This window comes from Tachyglossus aculeatus, chromosome 9 (genome assembly GCF_015852505.1).
Source record: "Tachyglossus aculeatus isolate mTacAcu1 chromosome 9, mTacAcu1.pri, whole genome shotgun sequence".
NCBI classification, from domain to species: domain Eukaryota; kingdom Metazoa; phylum Chordata; class Mammalia; order Monotremata; family Tachyglossidae; genus Tachyglossus; species Tachyglossus aculeatus.
In genome coordinates, this window is record NC_052074.1 from 25,617,059 (window position 1) to 25,635,132 (window position 18,074).

Sequence of the window (18,074 nt, forward strand, 5' to 3'; positions counted from 1 at the left end):
CGGGGACCGTGTTGTCTACTTATTCCACTCCCAAGCACCTACTACAGTTTTGGGGACTAGAAAAACTGATTTTTGAATTAGTTTGAGAATCTTCTTACCTTCATTGCTGCCTAAGATCAGGGTGCCAAGGGTTTAGTGAGGCCAGAGTTAATACTGGTAGAACAGCAGCCAGCCAGAGAACCTAGAGTGGACTTCAGAGACATTGAAACCAGATACTATAAATGCACCTCCTAATAAGTCTCCAGTTGTTATGAAATGTGCTAATAATAGGTATGTGGTAAGCACTTACTATGTGTTAAACACTGGGCTAAGTGCTGGAATAGTTACAAGATAATCAGATCAGACACATCCCAGTCCCATGTGGAGCTCACAGTCTAAAGGGGAGGGAGAATAGGTATTTAATTATCACTTTGCAAATGAGGAAACTGAGGCCCAGAGAAGTTAAGTAACTTGCCTAAAGTCACGCAGCAAGCAAGGGGTGACCCAGGTCTCCTGAATTCCAGTCCTGTGTTCTTTCCACTAGGCCAACTTCCTAGTTTGTTGCTATTCCACTAGTTCTTATATTGGCTATATTTCTGTTGTACTTCTATATTTCTGCTGTTTAAGAGAGTAATTTGATTTCCTCTGCCCCATGCCAAACTTCCTAAACTAGAAACTAAAATCTACAAGTTTGCTGCTTTATATGTCAGGGAAATATATCGTTGAAGGACTCAGAGTACCCATTTGGGTTCACTCTTGTTATTCGATTTTCCTTGAGCACAGGAAATTTTTCTCTGGAGTGGTAAGAAGATTTGGAACTGAAAAGGGATCTCCCACCCTGCATGGAATTGAAAGCGGTGAGTGGAGGTTGGATTTAAGAGGGAGAGAGGATGAACTTCAAGGAGGTGTGGAGGTAAAGAAAATGAGGATTTGGGATGGAAAATGGAATAACTCTTGGGAGTACGAAACCCAGGACCTGGCTTGGTGTACTGGACCATTGGGGAGAAGGAGACTGTGGGGAGACAGATACATGGCCTCCCTGCCTCGGTGTCCCTCCCAGCCGGATCTCACATGTCCCCTTAAGATGCTACCTGTTTCACCTCTCATCAGGCCCAGAAATGTAATGTAACAGTTTGACACACAAGTCCAGCTGGGTCTGTCCAATTTCCAGGGCAAGAGAATTGTATGTATGTCGTTGTTCCGTGCTCTCTGGAACTTTTAGTCCCAGAAAGCGTCAGCTTTTTCATCCGCATCTGTAGTGGAGGGCTATCCACGCTCTAGTACATCATGGCCATTTCACTTGCTGGAGTGCACCTGTCAAAAGATAGTGATAGTTCCCAGATTACCTTGCTTGAGCCCCAGGCTGACCTACTTTTGGGGGGGTCTTGACTAAGCTGAAAGTAGTGGATCAGGCAGAGGCATGGTTCTAAAACTGGAATCTAAAACAGTGGGAGGGATGAGGGAAAGAAGGGTTCAGGTATTACAGCGGGGCGTAGACATTATCCCCATCTTAACAGATGTGAGTCAGGCAGAGGGGCTGATTTAGGGCTCAGCTTATGCCAAAACACACCTGCACTCAGGTTTCTTGTCAAAACTCCAAACCACTCCCAACGTTAGCTTTTGAGGCTATCTTTCGGACTCTTGGTGTCCAGGAGTGATCCATCCCAGGCTTATCCCAACCCCATTCTGTTCCCCTTGGAAATGGCAGGGAATAGGAATTCTGGGCTCCCCATTTAGTAGTCCCTCTATGATCCAGAACCCCAGTGAGTGATCAGAAAGAGTAGCATCAGTTTAACACTCAGATCTATATACCAATTTCGATAAAATCAAACGAAAACCCAACAGGCTCCAAGTTACTTTGGGAAACCCCTAAGCTCCGTCAACAGTCTGTTTCTTCAGCAAGGTTTAAGGGGAGGGTCTTTGCAGGGGTTGGGGTTCAGCCAGCATCAGAGGGGCAGACTAGTATAAACCACTAATCCTGTGGCCATTTTATATGGGTAGTTTAACCTATATACAGATAACATTGTTGGCAGAACTTGCCATCTTACACAAATAACAAGGATAACGAGATGGCCGTTCCTCTCCCCAGAAGTCCGAAGCATCCTCTTGCTTGGAGTAGAGGTCAGCGGGGCCGCCATTCAGCCAATGTCTTGAAGTCAGGTCTGTTTTGATTCTCGCAGTTCAGTCTCTGGGGTTAGGTGGAGTGTCCGGCAGTGGATCCTTTCTTCCGTCTCCCTGTGGAAGAAAACTTAGTTGGGAATACCATCTTAGCGTGCAGTGCCCTGGCCACCAGAAAGCTGAGTCCTGAAAGTCAGCTCATTATGCCAGGCACTGCAGTAAGCGCTGAGAGAAGCAGCGTGGCTCAGTGGAAAGAGCACGGGCTTTGGAGTCAGAGGTCATGGGTTCGAATCCCGACTCCACCACAAGTCTGCTGTGTGACCTTGAGCAAGTCACTTAACTTCTCTGAGCCTCAGTTACCTCATCTGTAAAAATGGGGATTAAGACTGTGAGCCCCACGTGGGACAGCTTGATCCCCCACAGCACTTAGAACAGTGCTTTGCACATAGTAAGTGCTTAACAAATGCCATCATCATTATTATTATTATTACAAGGGAATCGGGCCGGACACAGTCCCGGTCCCACTGGGGGTCACGGTCTCTTCATCCCCGTTTTACGGATGAGATAACAGGCACAGGGAAGTGAAGTGACTTGCCCAAGGTCACACAGCAGACAAGCAGTGGAGCTGAGATTAGACCCCAGATCCTTCCGTCTCCCAGGCCTGTGCTCTTTCCACTTAGAACAGTGCTCAGCACACAGTGAGCGCTCAGTAAATATGATCGACTGAGCGGCTGACTGGCCCTAAATGAGCCTCTGTAGGGAAAAAGGGAAAAGGGTCATTTAGAGTGACACCTGGGTGACAGTCAAGTGAATGGGCAGTTTCACCAGGATCATAATATGACTCTGGACCTCCACACCCCAGGGCAGTGCCCAGCTGGGGATTGTGTGGCACTGGGGCCAATGGCACGAAGGAGCAGTGGTACTGGGAGATGGGGGTCAATAGTACTATAACCCAACACCGCATCACTTTGAGATTTTCCTGGATTTGGCCTGAATCCAGTGGTGGCAGAGAATATTATCCCTGAACCAGGCAATTCAGGCAGGATGGAAAAAGGCTGTCGCAACTTGGACAGCACTAAATGAGGGTGCCTACAGTAGAAGCAGCGTGGCTCAGTGGAAAGACCCCGGGCTTTGGAGTCAGAGGTCATGGGTTCAAATCCCGGCTCCGCCAGTTGTCAGCTGTGTGACTTTGGGCAAGTCCCTTAACTTCCCTGTGCCTCAGTTACCTCATCTGTAAAATGGGGATTAAAGACAGTGAGCCCCTCCATGGGACAACCTGATTACCTTGTAACCTCCCCAGTGCTTAGAACAGTGCTTTGCATATGGTAAGTGCTTAATAAATGCCATTATTATTATTATTATAGTATGTACTTGAAGGAGAAATAATAGACTCTGTAGTCTAAAGGCAACCAGCCACATCCTTGAGTTCTTTTGTAATAAATCAAGTTCATCATCTAGATTTCCTCAGATGATACTTGTATTTACTGAGCACCTACTGGGAAGCCCCTCCGGATAAGTAGCGTGGCCTAGAAGATAGAGCCTTGGCCTGGGAATCACAGGTCCTGCGTTCTGAGCCCGGCTCTGCTACTTACCTGCTGTGTAGCCTCGGACAACACATTTACCTTCTCTGTACCTTAGTTTAAATACCTGTAAAATGGGGAGATTGTAAGCCCCATCAATCAATCAAAAAATAGTATTTATTGAGCACTTACTGTGTGCAGAGCACTAAACTAAAGAATTGGGGGAGAACAATACGTCGGAGTTGGTAAGACACATTCCCTGCCTACCGAAGAGCTTACGGTCTAGTTGGGAAGACAGACATTAATATAAATAAATTACGGATATGTCCGTGAGTGCTGTGCAGTGTGAATATCAAATGCTTAAAGAATACAGAACCAAGTGCATTGGGGACACAGAAGCGGGAGGGAGTAGAGGAAAAATGGGCTTAATTAGGGAAGGCGTCTAGGAGGTATGGTTTTAACAAGACTTTGTAGGCGGAAAGAGTGGTTTGTCGAATGTGGAGAGGGAGGGGGCTCCATAAGACAGTGAAAGATGGTAGTGCTGTCTACAGTGAAAGTCAGGGATAGGACAGGGTTTGGATGGGAAGATGAGCTCTGCTCTGGACAAGGGTAAGTTTGAGGTGTCAGTGGAAAATTCAAATAGAGATGACTCGAAGGCAGGAGGAAATGCAAGGCTGCAGAGAGGGAAAGAGGTCAGGGTATGGGGATGTAGATTTGGGAGTCATTCCCATAAAGGTGGCAGTTGAATCCATGGGAGCAAATGAGATCTCTAAAGGAGTGGATTTAGATGGAGAATAGAAGGGGACCCAGAACTGAGCCTTGAGGGAATGTTCCAGTGTAGGACCGGATCTGTGTCTGATCTGATTATCTTGCATCTACCCCGGTGCTTAGTCCAATGCTTGATGCATAGTAAGTGCTTAACAAATACGATGATCATCATTATTACTGGGTACAAGGCACTGTTCTAAGTGGCTCTATGGAGAAAAATCAGATAGTGGGGCCCAGTGATGGTCAAAATCCAATCAGACGTAGTTTAGGCTGTTCCCATTCCTGATGTGTACCACCTTTCTTCTAATAGTCTCTAAAACTGCTCAACCTTTGCTCCTGGGAAGGGTGCTTAAAGCTCAGGAGTGATGACCACCCAGTTTGAACTGCAGACACATTCCTGGGCCAAGTCTGAAACTAAGCGTCCTCCACCACATCTTAAGGCAGACTCCACGGGCAGAATATTGGGCAAGGGATTCTGTTTGGGGCTTCGAGGCGGTGTCAACTCAGCCAGAAGTGGCCTATCAATCCATACGACCCCAGGGGTCACTTTGAGGGCTGAGGGGCTCACGGAGCAGCTGGTTAAAACCTGCTTGAGTCTGCAAGAGGGCTGGGGTGGCTCGGCGGGTACTTTGAACTGTGCCCCTGGTCAGGAATTGAGACTCCCTGCCCCAAGAGTCCCGCACCCAGCTTGTGGTGGCCCATCATTCCTGTGGCTGCTGGAGAAAGACGGGGCTGCAAATGAAGACAATGATACTTTACCACTACAGAGAGAGAGAGAGAGAGAAAGAAAGAGAAAGAGAGAGAGAGGGAGAGAGGAAGAGAGAGAGAACTTACCGGTGCCTCTGGCAAGGCCTGTCCCCACTTCGTGGCCCGGGCAGGCAGGGGCATTAGGAACTGGGGGATAGGGAGTTCCTGAATGCTGCTGGGGAAGCGTGCCGGAGGCAGAGCATGCATCACCACCTGCATGGCCTGGAAGAAGAGCGATGGGGGGCTGGTCCCAACCAGGCAGGTGTACTTTTCCTGTCCGAGCAGCTCCATCCAGAACTCGGACTGCTCCTGCAGGTTCTGGCGCAGCTTGAAACGGGGCGGCCGGGGGCTGAACAGCATCAGGTGTTCCAGACACAAGTGTCTGATGGCTAAATTCACCTTGGACTCCCTCATCTTCCACAAGAGCCGGTCCAAAGGATTAAAGCCTTGGCTGTCCTCGATGTCCGGCGACGCCCCGTTCCCCAACAGGATGAGCACGGTCTCCACCCGCAGCAGCTCGCAGGCCAGGTGCAGCGGGGTCTTGCCGTCCTCCAGGTGGGCGCAGCCGGTCCGGTTGATGTAGGATCGGAGGCTGGCGTACTTCCGAGCTATTTTGATGATGAGCTCCAAGATGTCCGTGCGGTCGTAGGTGACGGCCATGGCCAGGTGTCGGGCGAAGGAAGGGCAGGTGTAGCCACCGTCCTCGGGCAGCTGGAGGGCCTCCTGGGGGAAATGGTGTAGGAGGTACTGGGCGTAAGGCAGGTGGTTGTGGACCACGGCGTAAATTAGGGCTTCAGAGGGAGAGTAGACTCTCATGTTGGTGTTCTCCTCCCAGTAGAAATACTCCATATTCCTCAAGTCTTCCAGCATCCACACTGGCTGCAGGTCCCGCACGGCCTGGTGGTAGAAGTAGGCGTGCCTCCTTTGGTCCTGGGGGTCGGCCGATCGGCTGCTGCTGGCCATGGCGCCGCTTACCTGCGGGCAGGGGGGACCTCTCTGGGTGGCTGGCAACCGCGATGCTGCTCTGGATCCACCCCAGAAGCCAACTTTCCATCCTCCTCCTGCTTTCCCCCTCAGGCGGCTCCTCCTCCTGCTCTTCTGCCCTTGTTCCTCCACACTACAGTCTCACTCACGTGGCTCACTGCCAACGGAACCAACTGCTTTTCAGCTCTGAACGATAAGGGCAGGTTGGAGGGGGTGGGCGGAACCCCAACCTGGGCTCCCCCATCGGTAAGGATGGGTTTTCAGGCTAACTGCCTGGGGACACCATCCCACTCCCCCCTTTTTTCTCCTCCCTCTTTCCCCTTCGTCCCCTCATCCTCCTTCCTTCCTCTTCCACCCCCCACTCCATCTTCCTTCTTCTTCCCTCACACCTTCTCCCCCCTTCCTTCCTCATCCTCTTCTCCCCTTCCTTTTTTCTTCTCTCTCCCTGCCTTTCATCCCCTTGTCCTCTTTCCTTCCCCTTCCACCCCCGCCCCCTCATCCTTTTTCCTCCCTCACACCTTCGTCCCCCTTCCTTATTCATCTTCTTCTTCCCCCTCCCTTCCCCCTTTTTTCTCCTCCCTCCCTTTCATCTCCTCCTCCTCCTTCTTCCTCTCCCACCCCCACCCCCTCTTCCTCTTTCCTCCCTTACAACTTCTTCCCCCTTCCTTCCTCATCCTCATTTTTCCTCCTCCCTTCTCTTGCTCCCCTTCCTCCTTAATAATAATCATGTTGGTATTTGTTAAGCACCAAGCACTGTTCTAAGAGCTGGGGTTGTCCCACGCGGGGCTCACAGTCTTCATCCCCATTTTACAGATGAGGTAACTGAGGCACAGAGAAGTTAAGTGACTTGCCCAAGGTCACACAGCTGACTTTGTGGGAGTTGGGATTAGAACTCAACACTCTTCCCATCCTCCTCCTTTTCCCTTATCTGCCCCCCTCTTACCCCCCTCATTTCACCCCCCATGCCGCCCCCTCGCTCCCTCTCTCCTTATTAAGCCTTTATTAAGCGCTTACTATGTGCCAAGCACTGTTCTAAGCGCTGGGGGGATACAAGGTGATCAGGTTGTCCCGCTCACGGTCTTAATCCCCATTTTCCAGATGAGGGAACTGAGGCACAGAGAATAATAATCATAGTGACGGCATTTATTAAGCGCTTACTATGTGCCAAGCACTGTCCTAAGCTCTGGGGTCGGGACAAAGCCGACAGTTTGCCTCACGCGGTGATCACAGTCTTCATCCCCATTTTCCAGATGAGGGAACTGAGGCACACAGAAAATAATCATAGTGATGGCATTTATTAAGTGCTATGTGCCAAGCACTGTTCTAAGCGCTGAGGGGGATACAAGGTGATCAGGTTGTCCCGCTCACGGTCTTAATCCCCATTTTACAGATGAGGGAACTGAGGCACAGAGAATAATAATCATAGTAACGGCATTTATTAAGCGCTTACTAGGTGCCAAGCACTGTTCTAAGTGCTGGGGGGATACAAGGTGATCAGGTTGTCCCGCTCACGGTCTTAATCCCCATTTGACAGATGAGGGAACTGAGGCCCAGAGAAGTTAAGTGACTTGCCCAAAGTCACACAGCTGACAATGTGCAGAGATTTGAACCCATGACCTCTAACCCCAAAAAGCCTGTTCTCTTGCCACGAAACCGCGGGCCTTGGGGAGAGGGGTCGGAGTTCCACCGTTGACGTTCGCCGGCCCATTCTTTGGGCAAGTCACTTCACTGCTCTGGGCCTCAGTTCCCTCATCTGTAAAAGGGGGATGAAGACCGTGAGCCCCACGTGGGACAACCTGATTACCTGGTATCCACCCCAGCGCTTAGAACAGTGCTTGGCACATAGTAAGCGCTTAACAAATACCAACATTATTATTCATCATCATCATCAATCGTATTTATTGAGCGCTTACTATGTGCAGAGCACTGTACTAAGCGCTTGGGAAGTACAAATTGGCAACATATAGAGACAGTACCTACCCAACATTATTATTATTATGAACAAATACCGTAATTGTGATTATGACTCTCCTCCCCTCCAACGGCTCCGGCAGGCTCCCCAAACACCTCTCCACAACGCCTTGCGCAGTCCTCTCTGGCCACTCCGGAGCCGCTCACGGGAAGTCCGAGGAAGTCCGAGCAGGGCCTGGGATTGGTTTCTGCTGCGGGGTCGGTGAAAAGAAATTAAATCATAAGAGAAAAAGCAAATCTCACTCAGCCCGCGCCCCTCCGAGGGGCTGGAGACCAAGGCCCTACTGAGAGCTCAAGGCCCTACTGAGAGCTTACCTCCTCCAGGAGGCCTTCCCAGACTGAGCCCCTTCCTTCCTCTCCCTCTCGTCCTCCTCTCCATCCCCCCCATCTTACCTGCTTCCCTTCCCCACAGCACCTGTATATATGTATATAAGTTTTATACATATTTATTACTCTATTTTACTTGTACATATCTATTCTATTTATTTTATTTTGTTAGTATGTTTGGTTTTGTTCTCTGTCTCCCCCTTTTAGACTGTGAGCCCACTGCTGGGTAGGGACTGTCTCTATATGTTGCCAACTTGGACTTCCCAAGCGCTTAGTACAGTGCTCTGCATACAGTAAGTGCTCAATAAATACGATCGATTGATTGATTACTCAACTTATTCATTTATTTTACTCGTACATATCTATTCTATTTATTTCATTTTGTTAGCATGTTTGGTTTTGTTCTCTGTCTCCCCCTTTTAGACTGTGAGCCCACTGTTGGGTAGGGACCGTCTCTATATGTTGCCAACTTGGACTTCCCAAGCGCTTAGTACAGTGCTCTGCATACAGTAAGCGCTCAATAAATACGATTGATTGATTGATTACTCAACTTATTTATTTATTTTACTAGTACATATCTATTCTATTTATTTTATTTTGTTAGTATGTTTGGTTTTGTTCTCTGTCTCCCCCTTTTAGACTGTGAGCCCACTGCTGGGTAGGGACTGTCTCTGTATGTTGCCAACTTGGACTTCCCAAGCGCTTAGTACAGTGCTCTGCACACAGTAAGCGCTCAATAAATACGATTGATGATGATGATGGAGACGTCCCACCTAGAGGACTCGGGCCCGACTGTTCCTCGGACCGTTAGGACGCCCGGGTTCCTCTCCCTCCCGGGGTGGGGGGAGGGCGGGGTGGCCTCCCCTCCTCCTCCTCGGCAAAGCTCCGGCCCCCGCTGCGTTCCAAGAGGCGAAGCAGCTTGGCTCAGTGGAAGAGTCAGAGGTCATGGGTTCGAATCCCGCCTCCGCCACCTGTCTGCTGGGTGACCTTGGGCGAGTCACATCAATCAATCAATCCATCGTATTTCTTGAGCGCTTCCTGTGTGCAGAGCACTGTCCTAAGCGCTTGGGAAGTACAAGTTGGCAACATATAGAGACAGTCAATCAATCAATCAATCAATCGTATTTATTGAGCGCTTACTGTGTGCAGAGCACTGTCCTAAGCGCTCGGGAAGTCCAAGTTGGCAACATATAGAGACGGTCCCTACCCAACAGTGGGCTCACAGTCTAAAAGGGGGAGACAGAGAACAAAACCAAACATACTAACAAAATAAAATAAATAGAATAGATAGGTACTAGTAAAATAAATAAATAAGTAGAGTAATCAATCAATCGTATTTATTGAGCGCTTACTGTATGCAGAGCACTGTACTAAGCGCTTGGGAAGTACAAGTTGGCAACATATAGAGACGGTCCCTACCCAACAGTGGGCTCACAGTCTAAAAGGGGGAGACAGACAACAAAACCAAACATACTAACAAAATAAAATAAATAGAATAGATATGTACTAGTAAAATAAATAAATAAGTTGAGTAATCAATCAATCAATCGTATTTATTGAGCGCTTACTGTATGCAGAGCACTGTACTAAGCGCTTGGGAAGTCCAAGTTGGCAACATATAGAGACGGTCCCTACCCAACAGTGGGCTCACAGTCTAAAAGGGGGAGACAGAGAACAAAACCAAACATACTAACAAAATAAAATAAATAGAATAGATATGTACGAGTAAAATAAATAAATAAGTGAGTAATCAATCAATCAATCGTATTTATTGAGCGCTTACTGTATGCAGAGCACTGTACTAAGCGCTTGGGAAGTCCAAGTTGGCAACATATAGAGACGGTCCCTACCCAACAGTGGGCTCACAGTCTAAAAGGGGGAGACAGAGAACAAAACCAAACATACTAACAAAATAAAATAAATGGAATAGATATGTACAAGTAAAATAAATAAATAAGTAGAGTGATAAATATGTACAAACATATCTACATATATCCAGGTGCTGTGGGGAAGGAAAGGAGCTAAGATGAGGTGGATCTGACCCTCAGTTCCCTCATCTGTCAAATGGGGATGAAGACTGTGAGCCCCCCGTGGGACAACCTGATCACCTTGCAACCTCCCCAGCGCTTAGACCAGGGCTTGGCACATAGGAAGAGCTTAATAAATTAAAGCCGCGGAGGACTGTCTCTATATGTTGCCGACTTGTCCTTCCCAAGCTCTTAGTACAGTGCTCTGCCCATAGTAAGCGCTCAATAAATACGATTGATGATGATGGTGGGGGGGGATGCAAAGTGATCAGGTTGTCCCATGTGGGGCTCACAGCCTTAATCCCCATTTTGCAGATGAGGGAACTGAGGCTCAGTGGAGTGGGGTCTTTTAGACTGTGAGCCCACTGTTGGGTAGGGACTGTCTCTATATGTTGCCGATTTGTCCTTCCCAAGCGCTTAGTACAGTGCTCTGCCCATAGTAAGCGCTCAATAAATACGATTGATGATGATGGTGGGGGGGGGATACAAAGTGATCAGGTTGTCCCATGTGGGGCTCACAGCCTTAATTCCCATTTTGCAGATGAGGGAACTGAGGCTCAGAGGAGTGGAGCCTTTTAGACTGCGAGCCCACCGTTGGGTAGGGACTGTCTCTATATGTTGCCGATTTGTCCTTCCCAAGCGCTTAGTACAGTGCTCTGCACATAGTAAGCGCTCAATAAATACGATTGATGGTGATGATGATGATGCGCGGTACTCTAGGGACCGCGGCGCGTTGCCGGGGCAACCGGGGAGGGGCAGAGCGTCGCCGGGGCAACCGCGGTCTTTGATGCCGCAGAGGACCAGTGGCAGGCACTGTGGCGCGGTCCCCTGCCCTCAAACGGTTTTGGGCCCTAACGTCCCGGCGAGGCCCAACCGTCCTCCGCGAGGAGAGGCCGCCGAACCTTCAGGGACCAACATTTCGGCAGAAAACCCTCTGGAAAAAAAAAAAAAAAAAACAACCCTCCAAGGGCCCCAACGAATTCACCTTCCCTCCGGCCAGGCCTCGGGCTTCGGCCGGAAACTACCTATAATCATCATCATCATCATAAAGGCATTTGTTAAGCGCTTTCTACGTGCCCAACACTGTTCTAAGCGCTGGGATCGATCGAATAATCCACCTATCCTATCGAGTGCCGATAATAATAAAGATGAATCATTGAACGCGCAGATAATCCGAGCGCTGATGCTGTGCCCAACGCTGGGCTAAGCAGTTGGGAAAGCCCTAGGGAAGCAGCGTGGCTCAGTGGAAAGAGCCCGGGCTTGGGGGCCGGAGATCAGGGGTTCAAATCCCGGCTCCTCCACTAGTCAGCTGTGTGACTTTGGGCAAGTCACTTCACTTCTCTGGGCCTCAGTTTCCTCATCTGTAAAATGGGGATGAAGACTCTGAGCCCTGTGAGCCCGCTGTTGGGTAGGGACCGTCTCTATATGTTGCCAACTTGTACTTCCCCAGTGCTTAGTACAGTGCTCCGCACACAGTAAGCGCTCAATAAATATGATTGAATGAATGAATGAATGAATGAATGAATGAGCCCCACATAGGACAACCGTTATTACCTTGTATTTCCCCCCTCCCCCCACCAGCGCCTTGAACAGTTCTTGGCACATAGTAAGCGCTTAACAAATACCAACATTATTATAATTATTATAAAACAGATGACTCTATACCTATAGATAATTATATAAATGGAATGTATTAATAAGAGGACAGGAATAACGTTCACAATTGCTAAGGCTAAGTGCCACCGTGAGGTGTGACCAGATGGGAGGAACAGTGTTGTCTAGTGGATTTAATAATAATAATAATAATAATAATAATAATAACAGCATTTGTTAAGTGCTTACTATGTGCAAAGCGCTGTTCTAAGCACCAGGGAGGTTTCAAGGTGATCAGGTTGTCCCACGGGGGGCTCACAGGTTTAATCCCCATTTTACAGATGAGGTAACTGAGGCACAGAGAAGTTAAGTGACTTGCCCAAAGTCACCCAGCTGACAGTTGGCGGAGCCAGAATTTGAACCCATGACCTCTGACTCCAAAGCCCGTGCTCTTTCCACTGAGCCGAAGAAGAAGAAGAAGAAGAAGAGGAAGAAGAAGTAGTAGTAGAAGAAGAAAAAGAGAAAGAAGAAGAAGAAGAAGAGGAAGAAGAGAAAGAAGAAGAAGAAGAGGAAGAAGAAGAAGAAAAGAAGTAGAAGAAGAGGAAGAAGAAGAAGAGAAAGGAAGAGAAAGAAGAAGAAGAGAAAGAAGAAGAAGAGAAACAAGAAGAAAAAAGAAGAAAGACGAAGAAGAAGAAGAAGAAGAAGAAGAAGAAGAAGAAGAAGAAGAAGAAGAAGAAGAAGAAGAAGAAGAAGAAGAAGAAGAAGAAGAAGAAGAAGAAGAATTGTGGTATTTATTTATTAAGCACTCTGTGTCAGGCACTGTACTAAGCGCTGGAGTGGATATGAACAAATTAGGTTGGACAGCCCCTGTCCCACATGAGGCTCACATTCTCAATCCCCATTTGACAGATGAGATAACTGAGGCACGGAGAAGTGAAGTGACTTGCCCAAGGTCACACAGCAGACAAGTGGTAGATCTGGGATTAGCTAGGATTAAGTCCTTTTGACTCCCAGGTTTTTACTCTATCCATTAGGCCACACTGTTCTCCCTCGTACTTGGAACGGGAACCCAGGTTGGGGCATGAACTGCATCCAACATGTATACCTTGTATCTACCCCAGCACTTAGTACAGAGTTTAACACATAGTAAGGGCTAAACAAATACCACAATTTGTTTTAGTACTTAACCTCCCCCTCCAATTAGGCCACAAACGGCACTGTACTGTGTGACTACTTTGTGTAGAGGAATGGAGCTCATCCCACATGGGGCTCACAGTCTAAATTAGAGGGAGGAGGTTTTAACCTCAGTGACCTCATCTGTAAAACGGGGATTAAGACTGTGAGCCCCACGTGGGACAACTTGATCATTGTAACCTCTCCAGTGCTTAGAACAATGCTTTGCACATAGTAAGCACTTAATAAATGCCATTATTATTATTATTATTATTATTAATCTCCATTTTACTGATTGGGTAACTGAGGCACAGAGAAGAGACTTGCCTAATGATCCCATCTGATTCCCAAGCCCACGTTCTTTCTACTAGACCATACTGCTTCCCTTACCAGATGTCGGACGTGGAATGAAGCTGTGCTATGAGTATGGCAGCCAAGACCTCCCATAGCTGTGAGACTTATTGCAGGAGTGATGATGACGATGGTATTAGTTAAACACTTAGTATTTAATAATAATGATGGCATTTATTAAGTGCTTACTATGTGCACTGTTCTAAGCGCTGGGGAGGTTACAAGGTGATCAGGTTGTCCCACGGGGGGCTCACAGTCTTAATCCCCGTTTTACAGATGAGGTAACTGAGGCACAGAGAAGTGCCCAAAGTCACACAGCTGACAACCGGCAGAGCCGGGATTTGAACCCATGACCTCTGACTCCAAAGCCCGGGATCTTTCCATTGAGCCACGCTGCTTCCCCTACTATTTGCCAGGCACTGTTCTAAGTGCTGGAGTAGATACAAGCTAATCAGGTTGGACACAGTCCATGCCCCACATGGGGCTCACAGCATTAATCCCCCTCTTACAGATGAGGTAACTGAGACACCAAGAAGTAAAACGACTTGCCCAAGGTCACAAAGCCGACAAGTGGCGGAGCCGGGATTAGAACCCATGTCCTTCGGACTTCCAGGCCTATGCTCTATCCATTGGGTGGGGGAAGGTTTTAGGAGTGCTGTGGGAAAGCACAAGAAGATCTGGGGAAGCAAAACTAGTCATCCCTGGCAACACACAGAAGCCTGGTCTCATCAGAGCCTTTGTAAGAGCCACTCAGAGCCAGGTCTCCACGGAGAAGAAGGAAAAAGAAGGAAAAAGGGGAGCAGAAGGAGGAAAAGGAGGAGAAGGGGAAGAAGGGAAAATGAGGAAAGGAATGGTGAGGAAGGAGAAGGGAAGGAGTAGAAGAAGAGCATTTGTTAAGCTTCTACTAAGTGCCAAGCACTGAACTAAACACTGGAAAAGAGACAAGATAATCAGGTCAGACCCAATCCATGTCCCTGGTGGGGTTCACAGTCTAGAATTTCCCCTCTGTGCATGAGTGAGTAGATTCATTCATTCATTCAATCATACTTATTGAGCGCTTACTGTGTGCAGAGCACTGTACTAAGCGCTTGGGAAGTCCAAGTTGGCAACATATAGAGACGGTCCCTACCCAACAGTGGGCTCACAGTCTAGAAGGGGGAGACAGTGAACAAAACAAAACATATTAACAGAATAAAATAAATAGAATAAATATGTACAAGTAAAATAAATAGAGTAATAAATGCGTACAAACATATATTCATATATACAGGTGCTGTGGGGAAGAGAAGGAGGTAAAACGGGGGGATGGAGAGGGGGACAAGGCGGAGAGGAAGGAAGGGGCTCAGTCTGGGAAGGCCTCCTGGAGGAGGTGAGCTCTCAGTAGGGCCTTGAAGGGAGGAAGGGGGCTAGCTTGGCGGATGTGGGGAGGGAGGGCATTCCAGGCCGGGGGGATGATGTGGGCCAGTGGTCGAGGCGGCGAGTAGATGATGGGGAGGGCATGGGCCCCCTCACTGCTTCCCTGAATGTTTAGGAGGTATGTAGTTTTAGTATTATTATTATCCGCTTATTAGACAAATTACTAAAACTCTGTGTCCCAGAATCCCTTGGGTCTTAGAGTGTGTCCCATCTCCTGGCCTAGGGCTCCAAGATTGTCATCTCTCTGGCAATCACGCTGGCCTTGAGAAGAGGATGTTGAAGCCTAAGGGTGTCAAGAAAGGGGGGCACATTACCATGTCCATAAGGATCCCCCTGAAACTACCCAGTTGGGGAGATGGGGTCAAGTCCACGGGGGCTAAATACCATCGACTGACCGATTGATTAGGTACCTCAACCTCCATATGTTTAAAACTGAGCTCCTTATCTTCCCTCCTAATCAGTTAATCGATCAATTACATCGTAAACTATTTGAGGTTAGAGAACGTATTTGTGTTATATCGTCCCAAGTGCTTAGAACAGTGCTTAATAATAATATTATTATTATGTGCCAGGCACTGTACTAAGAGCTGGGATGGGTACGGGCAAATCGGGTTGGAGAGAGTCTCTGTCCCATGTGGGGCTCGCACTTTCAACCCCCATTTTACAGATGAGGGGACTGAGGCACAGAGAAGTGAAGTGACTTGCCCAAGGTCACAGAGCTGACAAGTGGCAGAGCTGGGATTAGAACCCCAGTGCTATCCACTATGCCATGCTGCTTCTCACTTTGCCATGTTGATTTGCTCAATGCATACTACCCCCAGCCTCCATCCTCCATCTGACATCCCAATCACCCTCTTAATTTGCTATAATCAATCAATCGTATTTATTGAGTGCTTACTGTGTGCAGAGCACTGTACTAAGCGCTTGGGAAGTACAAGTCGGCAACACACAGAGACGGTCCCTACCCAACAGTGGGCTCACAGTCTAGAAATCCCCATCTATAGAGATGGGGATGATGATTCCCCTAAATTCTTCTCCATCTCCATGCCATTTAATACCTATTCGCCCTCCTACTTGGACTGGGAGACTCGTGTAAGGCAGAGAATGTCCAGCCTGATTAACTCGTATCTACCCCAGTGCTTAGAACAGTGTTTGACACATCATCCTCATCATCAAAATGGTATTTGTTAAGCGCTTACTATTTGTCAAGCACTGCTCTAAGCCCTGGGGTAGATACAAGGCAATCAGGTTGTCCCACGTGGGGCTCACAGTCTTCATCCCTATTTTACAGATGAGGAAACTTGAGGCACAGAGAAGTTAAGCGACTTGCCCAAAGTCACACAGCTGACAAGTGGCGGGGTAGGAATTAGAACCCATGACCAAATAAATGCAATATTAATAATAAAATGGTAATAATAACCTCTCTAATATCACAAAGAGTTGGAAGCTTATAAGAGAAACTTTCTGCTTCTTGTAGTAACCAAGATAACTGTGCCAGGACTGCTTGTTTCATTCATTCATTCATTCAATTGTATTTATTGAGCGCTTACTGTGTGCAGAGCACTGTATTAAGCGCTTGGGAAGTACAGGTTTCCTTTCTCTTATGTGGGCTTCAGGATATAAAAATAATAATAATAATAATTGTGGCATTTCTTAAGCACTGACTATGTGCCAAACACTGTTCTAAGCTCTGGGGCAGATACAGGGTAAGCAGGTTGTCCCATATCAGGCTCACAGTCTAAATCCCCATTTTACAGATGAGGTAACTGAGGCGTGGAGAAGTTAAGTGGCTTGCTGATCGTGGCTCAGTGGAAAGAGCATGGGCTTTGGAGTCAGAGGTCATGGGTTCAAACCCCGGCTCCACCACTTGTCAGCTGTGTGACTTCGGGCAAGTCACTTCACTTCTCTGTGCCTCAATTACCTCATCTGTGAAATGGGGATTGAGACTGTGAGCTCCCTGAGGGACAACCTAATCACCTTATAACCTCCCCAGCGCTTAGAATGGTGCTTTGCACATAGTAAGCGCTTAATAAATGCCATCATTATTATCATTATCACACAGCAGACAAGTGGTGGAGGTGGCATTCGAACCCGCATCTTCGACTCCCAAGCCCACGCTCTTTCCACTAAGCCACAGTGCTTATGGAGAAGGGCTTTTCCTAGTAGAAAGAGCTGGGGCTTGGGAGTCAGGTGATCTGGGTTCATTTATTCATTCATTCATTCATTCATTCATTCATTCAATCATGTTTATTGAGCGCTTACAGTGTGCAGAGCACTGTACTAAGCGCTTGGGAAGTACAAGTTGGCAACATATAGAGACGGTCCCTACCCAACAGTAGGCTCACAGTCTAGAAGGGGGAGACAGACAACAAAACATATTAACAAAATAAAATAAAGAGAATAAATATGTACAAATAAAATAAATAAATAAATAGAGTAATAAATACATGCAAACATACATACATATATAATCTAATAATCCCATCTCCACCACTTGACTGCTGGGTGACCTTGGGTAACAGTTAACTCCTCTGTGCTTCAGTTTTCTCATCTATAAAGTGTAGGGATTCAATCCCATCTCCCTCCTACTTAGACTTAGCTCCATGTGGGACAGGGGCTGTGTCCAACCTGATTATCAATCAATCAATCAATCAATCATATTTATTGAGCGCTTACTGTGTGCAGAGCACTGAACTAAGCGCTTGGGAAGTACAAGTTGGCAACATATAGAGACAGTCCCTACCCAACAGTAGGCTCACAATCTAGAAGAGTGAGCTCACAGTCTAGAAGATCTTGTGTCTACCTCATTGCTTAGTGCAGGGCTTGGCACACAGTAAACGCTTAACAAATACCATTAAACAATATTAGAAGTACATCCTTCACTATCAGGAAGGACGTCAGAAAGGCAAATATCACTCGGCTTATCTTATTGTTCTTTGACGCTACTCTATTGGAGACCTAATACTGAGTTAGACGGACCCTCAGTCTGACCCAGAATGGGATTTCTTATGTTTGACTAGGGGCAAACCCTGGGGCAAATTGGGGCTAGAATATAGTGAATAAATAGGATTTATTCCCTTTAGCCAACTCTGACAAAGAC

At 47.6% G+C, this 18,074-nt stretch overlaps 1 protein-coding gene across 2 annotated transcripts; it reads right to left on the reverse strand.

Moving 5' to 3' along the window:
• Positions 1–1,062: 1,062 nt before the first annotated feature.
• On the reverse strand, positions 1,063–6,095 carry LOC119932509 (ankyrin repeat domain-containing protein 9-like). 2 transcript variants are annotated; one of them, XR_005452324.1, is made up of 3 exons: positions 5,220–6,095; positions 2,028–2,214; positions 1,063–1,293 (listed from the first exon to the last, which is right to left on the reverse strand). XR_005452324.1 is itself a non-coding variant. In XM_038751754.1 (2 exons), exons 1-2 carry the CDS (start codon positions 6,093–6,095, stop codon positions 2,161–2,163), a joined length of 930 nt encoding a protein of 309 aa, XP_038607682.1. In that variant the 3' UTR covers positions 1,783–2,160. The 2 variants fall into 2 exon arrangements, 1 of the variants encoding a protein (XP_038607682.1); XM_038751754.1 differs by lacking the exon at positions 1,063–1,293 and having other exon boundaries at positions 1,783–2,214.
• Between the last annotated feature and the right edge of the window lie 11,979 nt (positions 6,096–18,074).

What these genes read in the sequence shown, in the direction of transcription:
- LOC119932509 (XM_038751754.1), bottom strand. Translation starts at nt 6,095, where the DNA reads ATGGCCAGCAGCAGCCGATCGGCCGACCCCCAGGACCAAAGGAGGCAC. An exon ending in AGGCCTTGCCAGAGGCACCG is followed by an intron (nt 2,215 to 5,219) that starts GTAAGTTCTCTC and finishes TTTCTTCCACAG; the next exon opens with GGAGACGGAAGAAAGGATCC.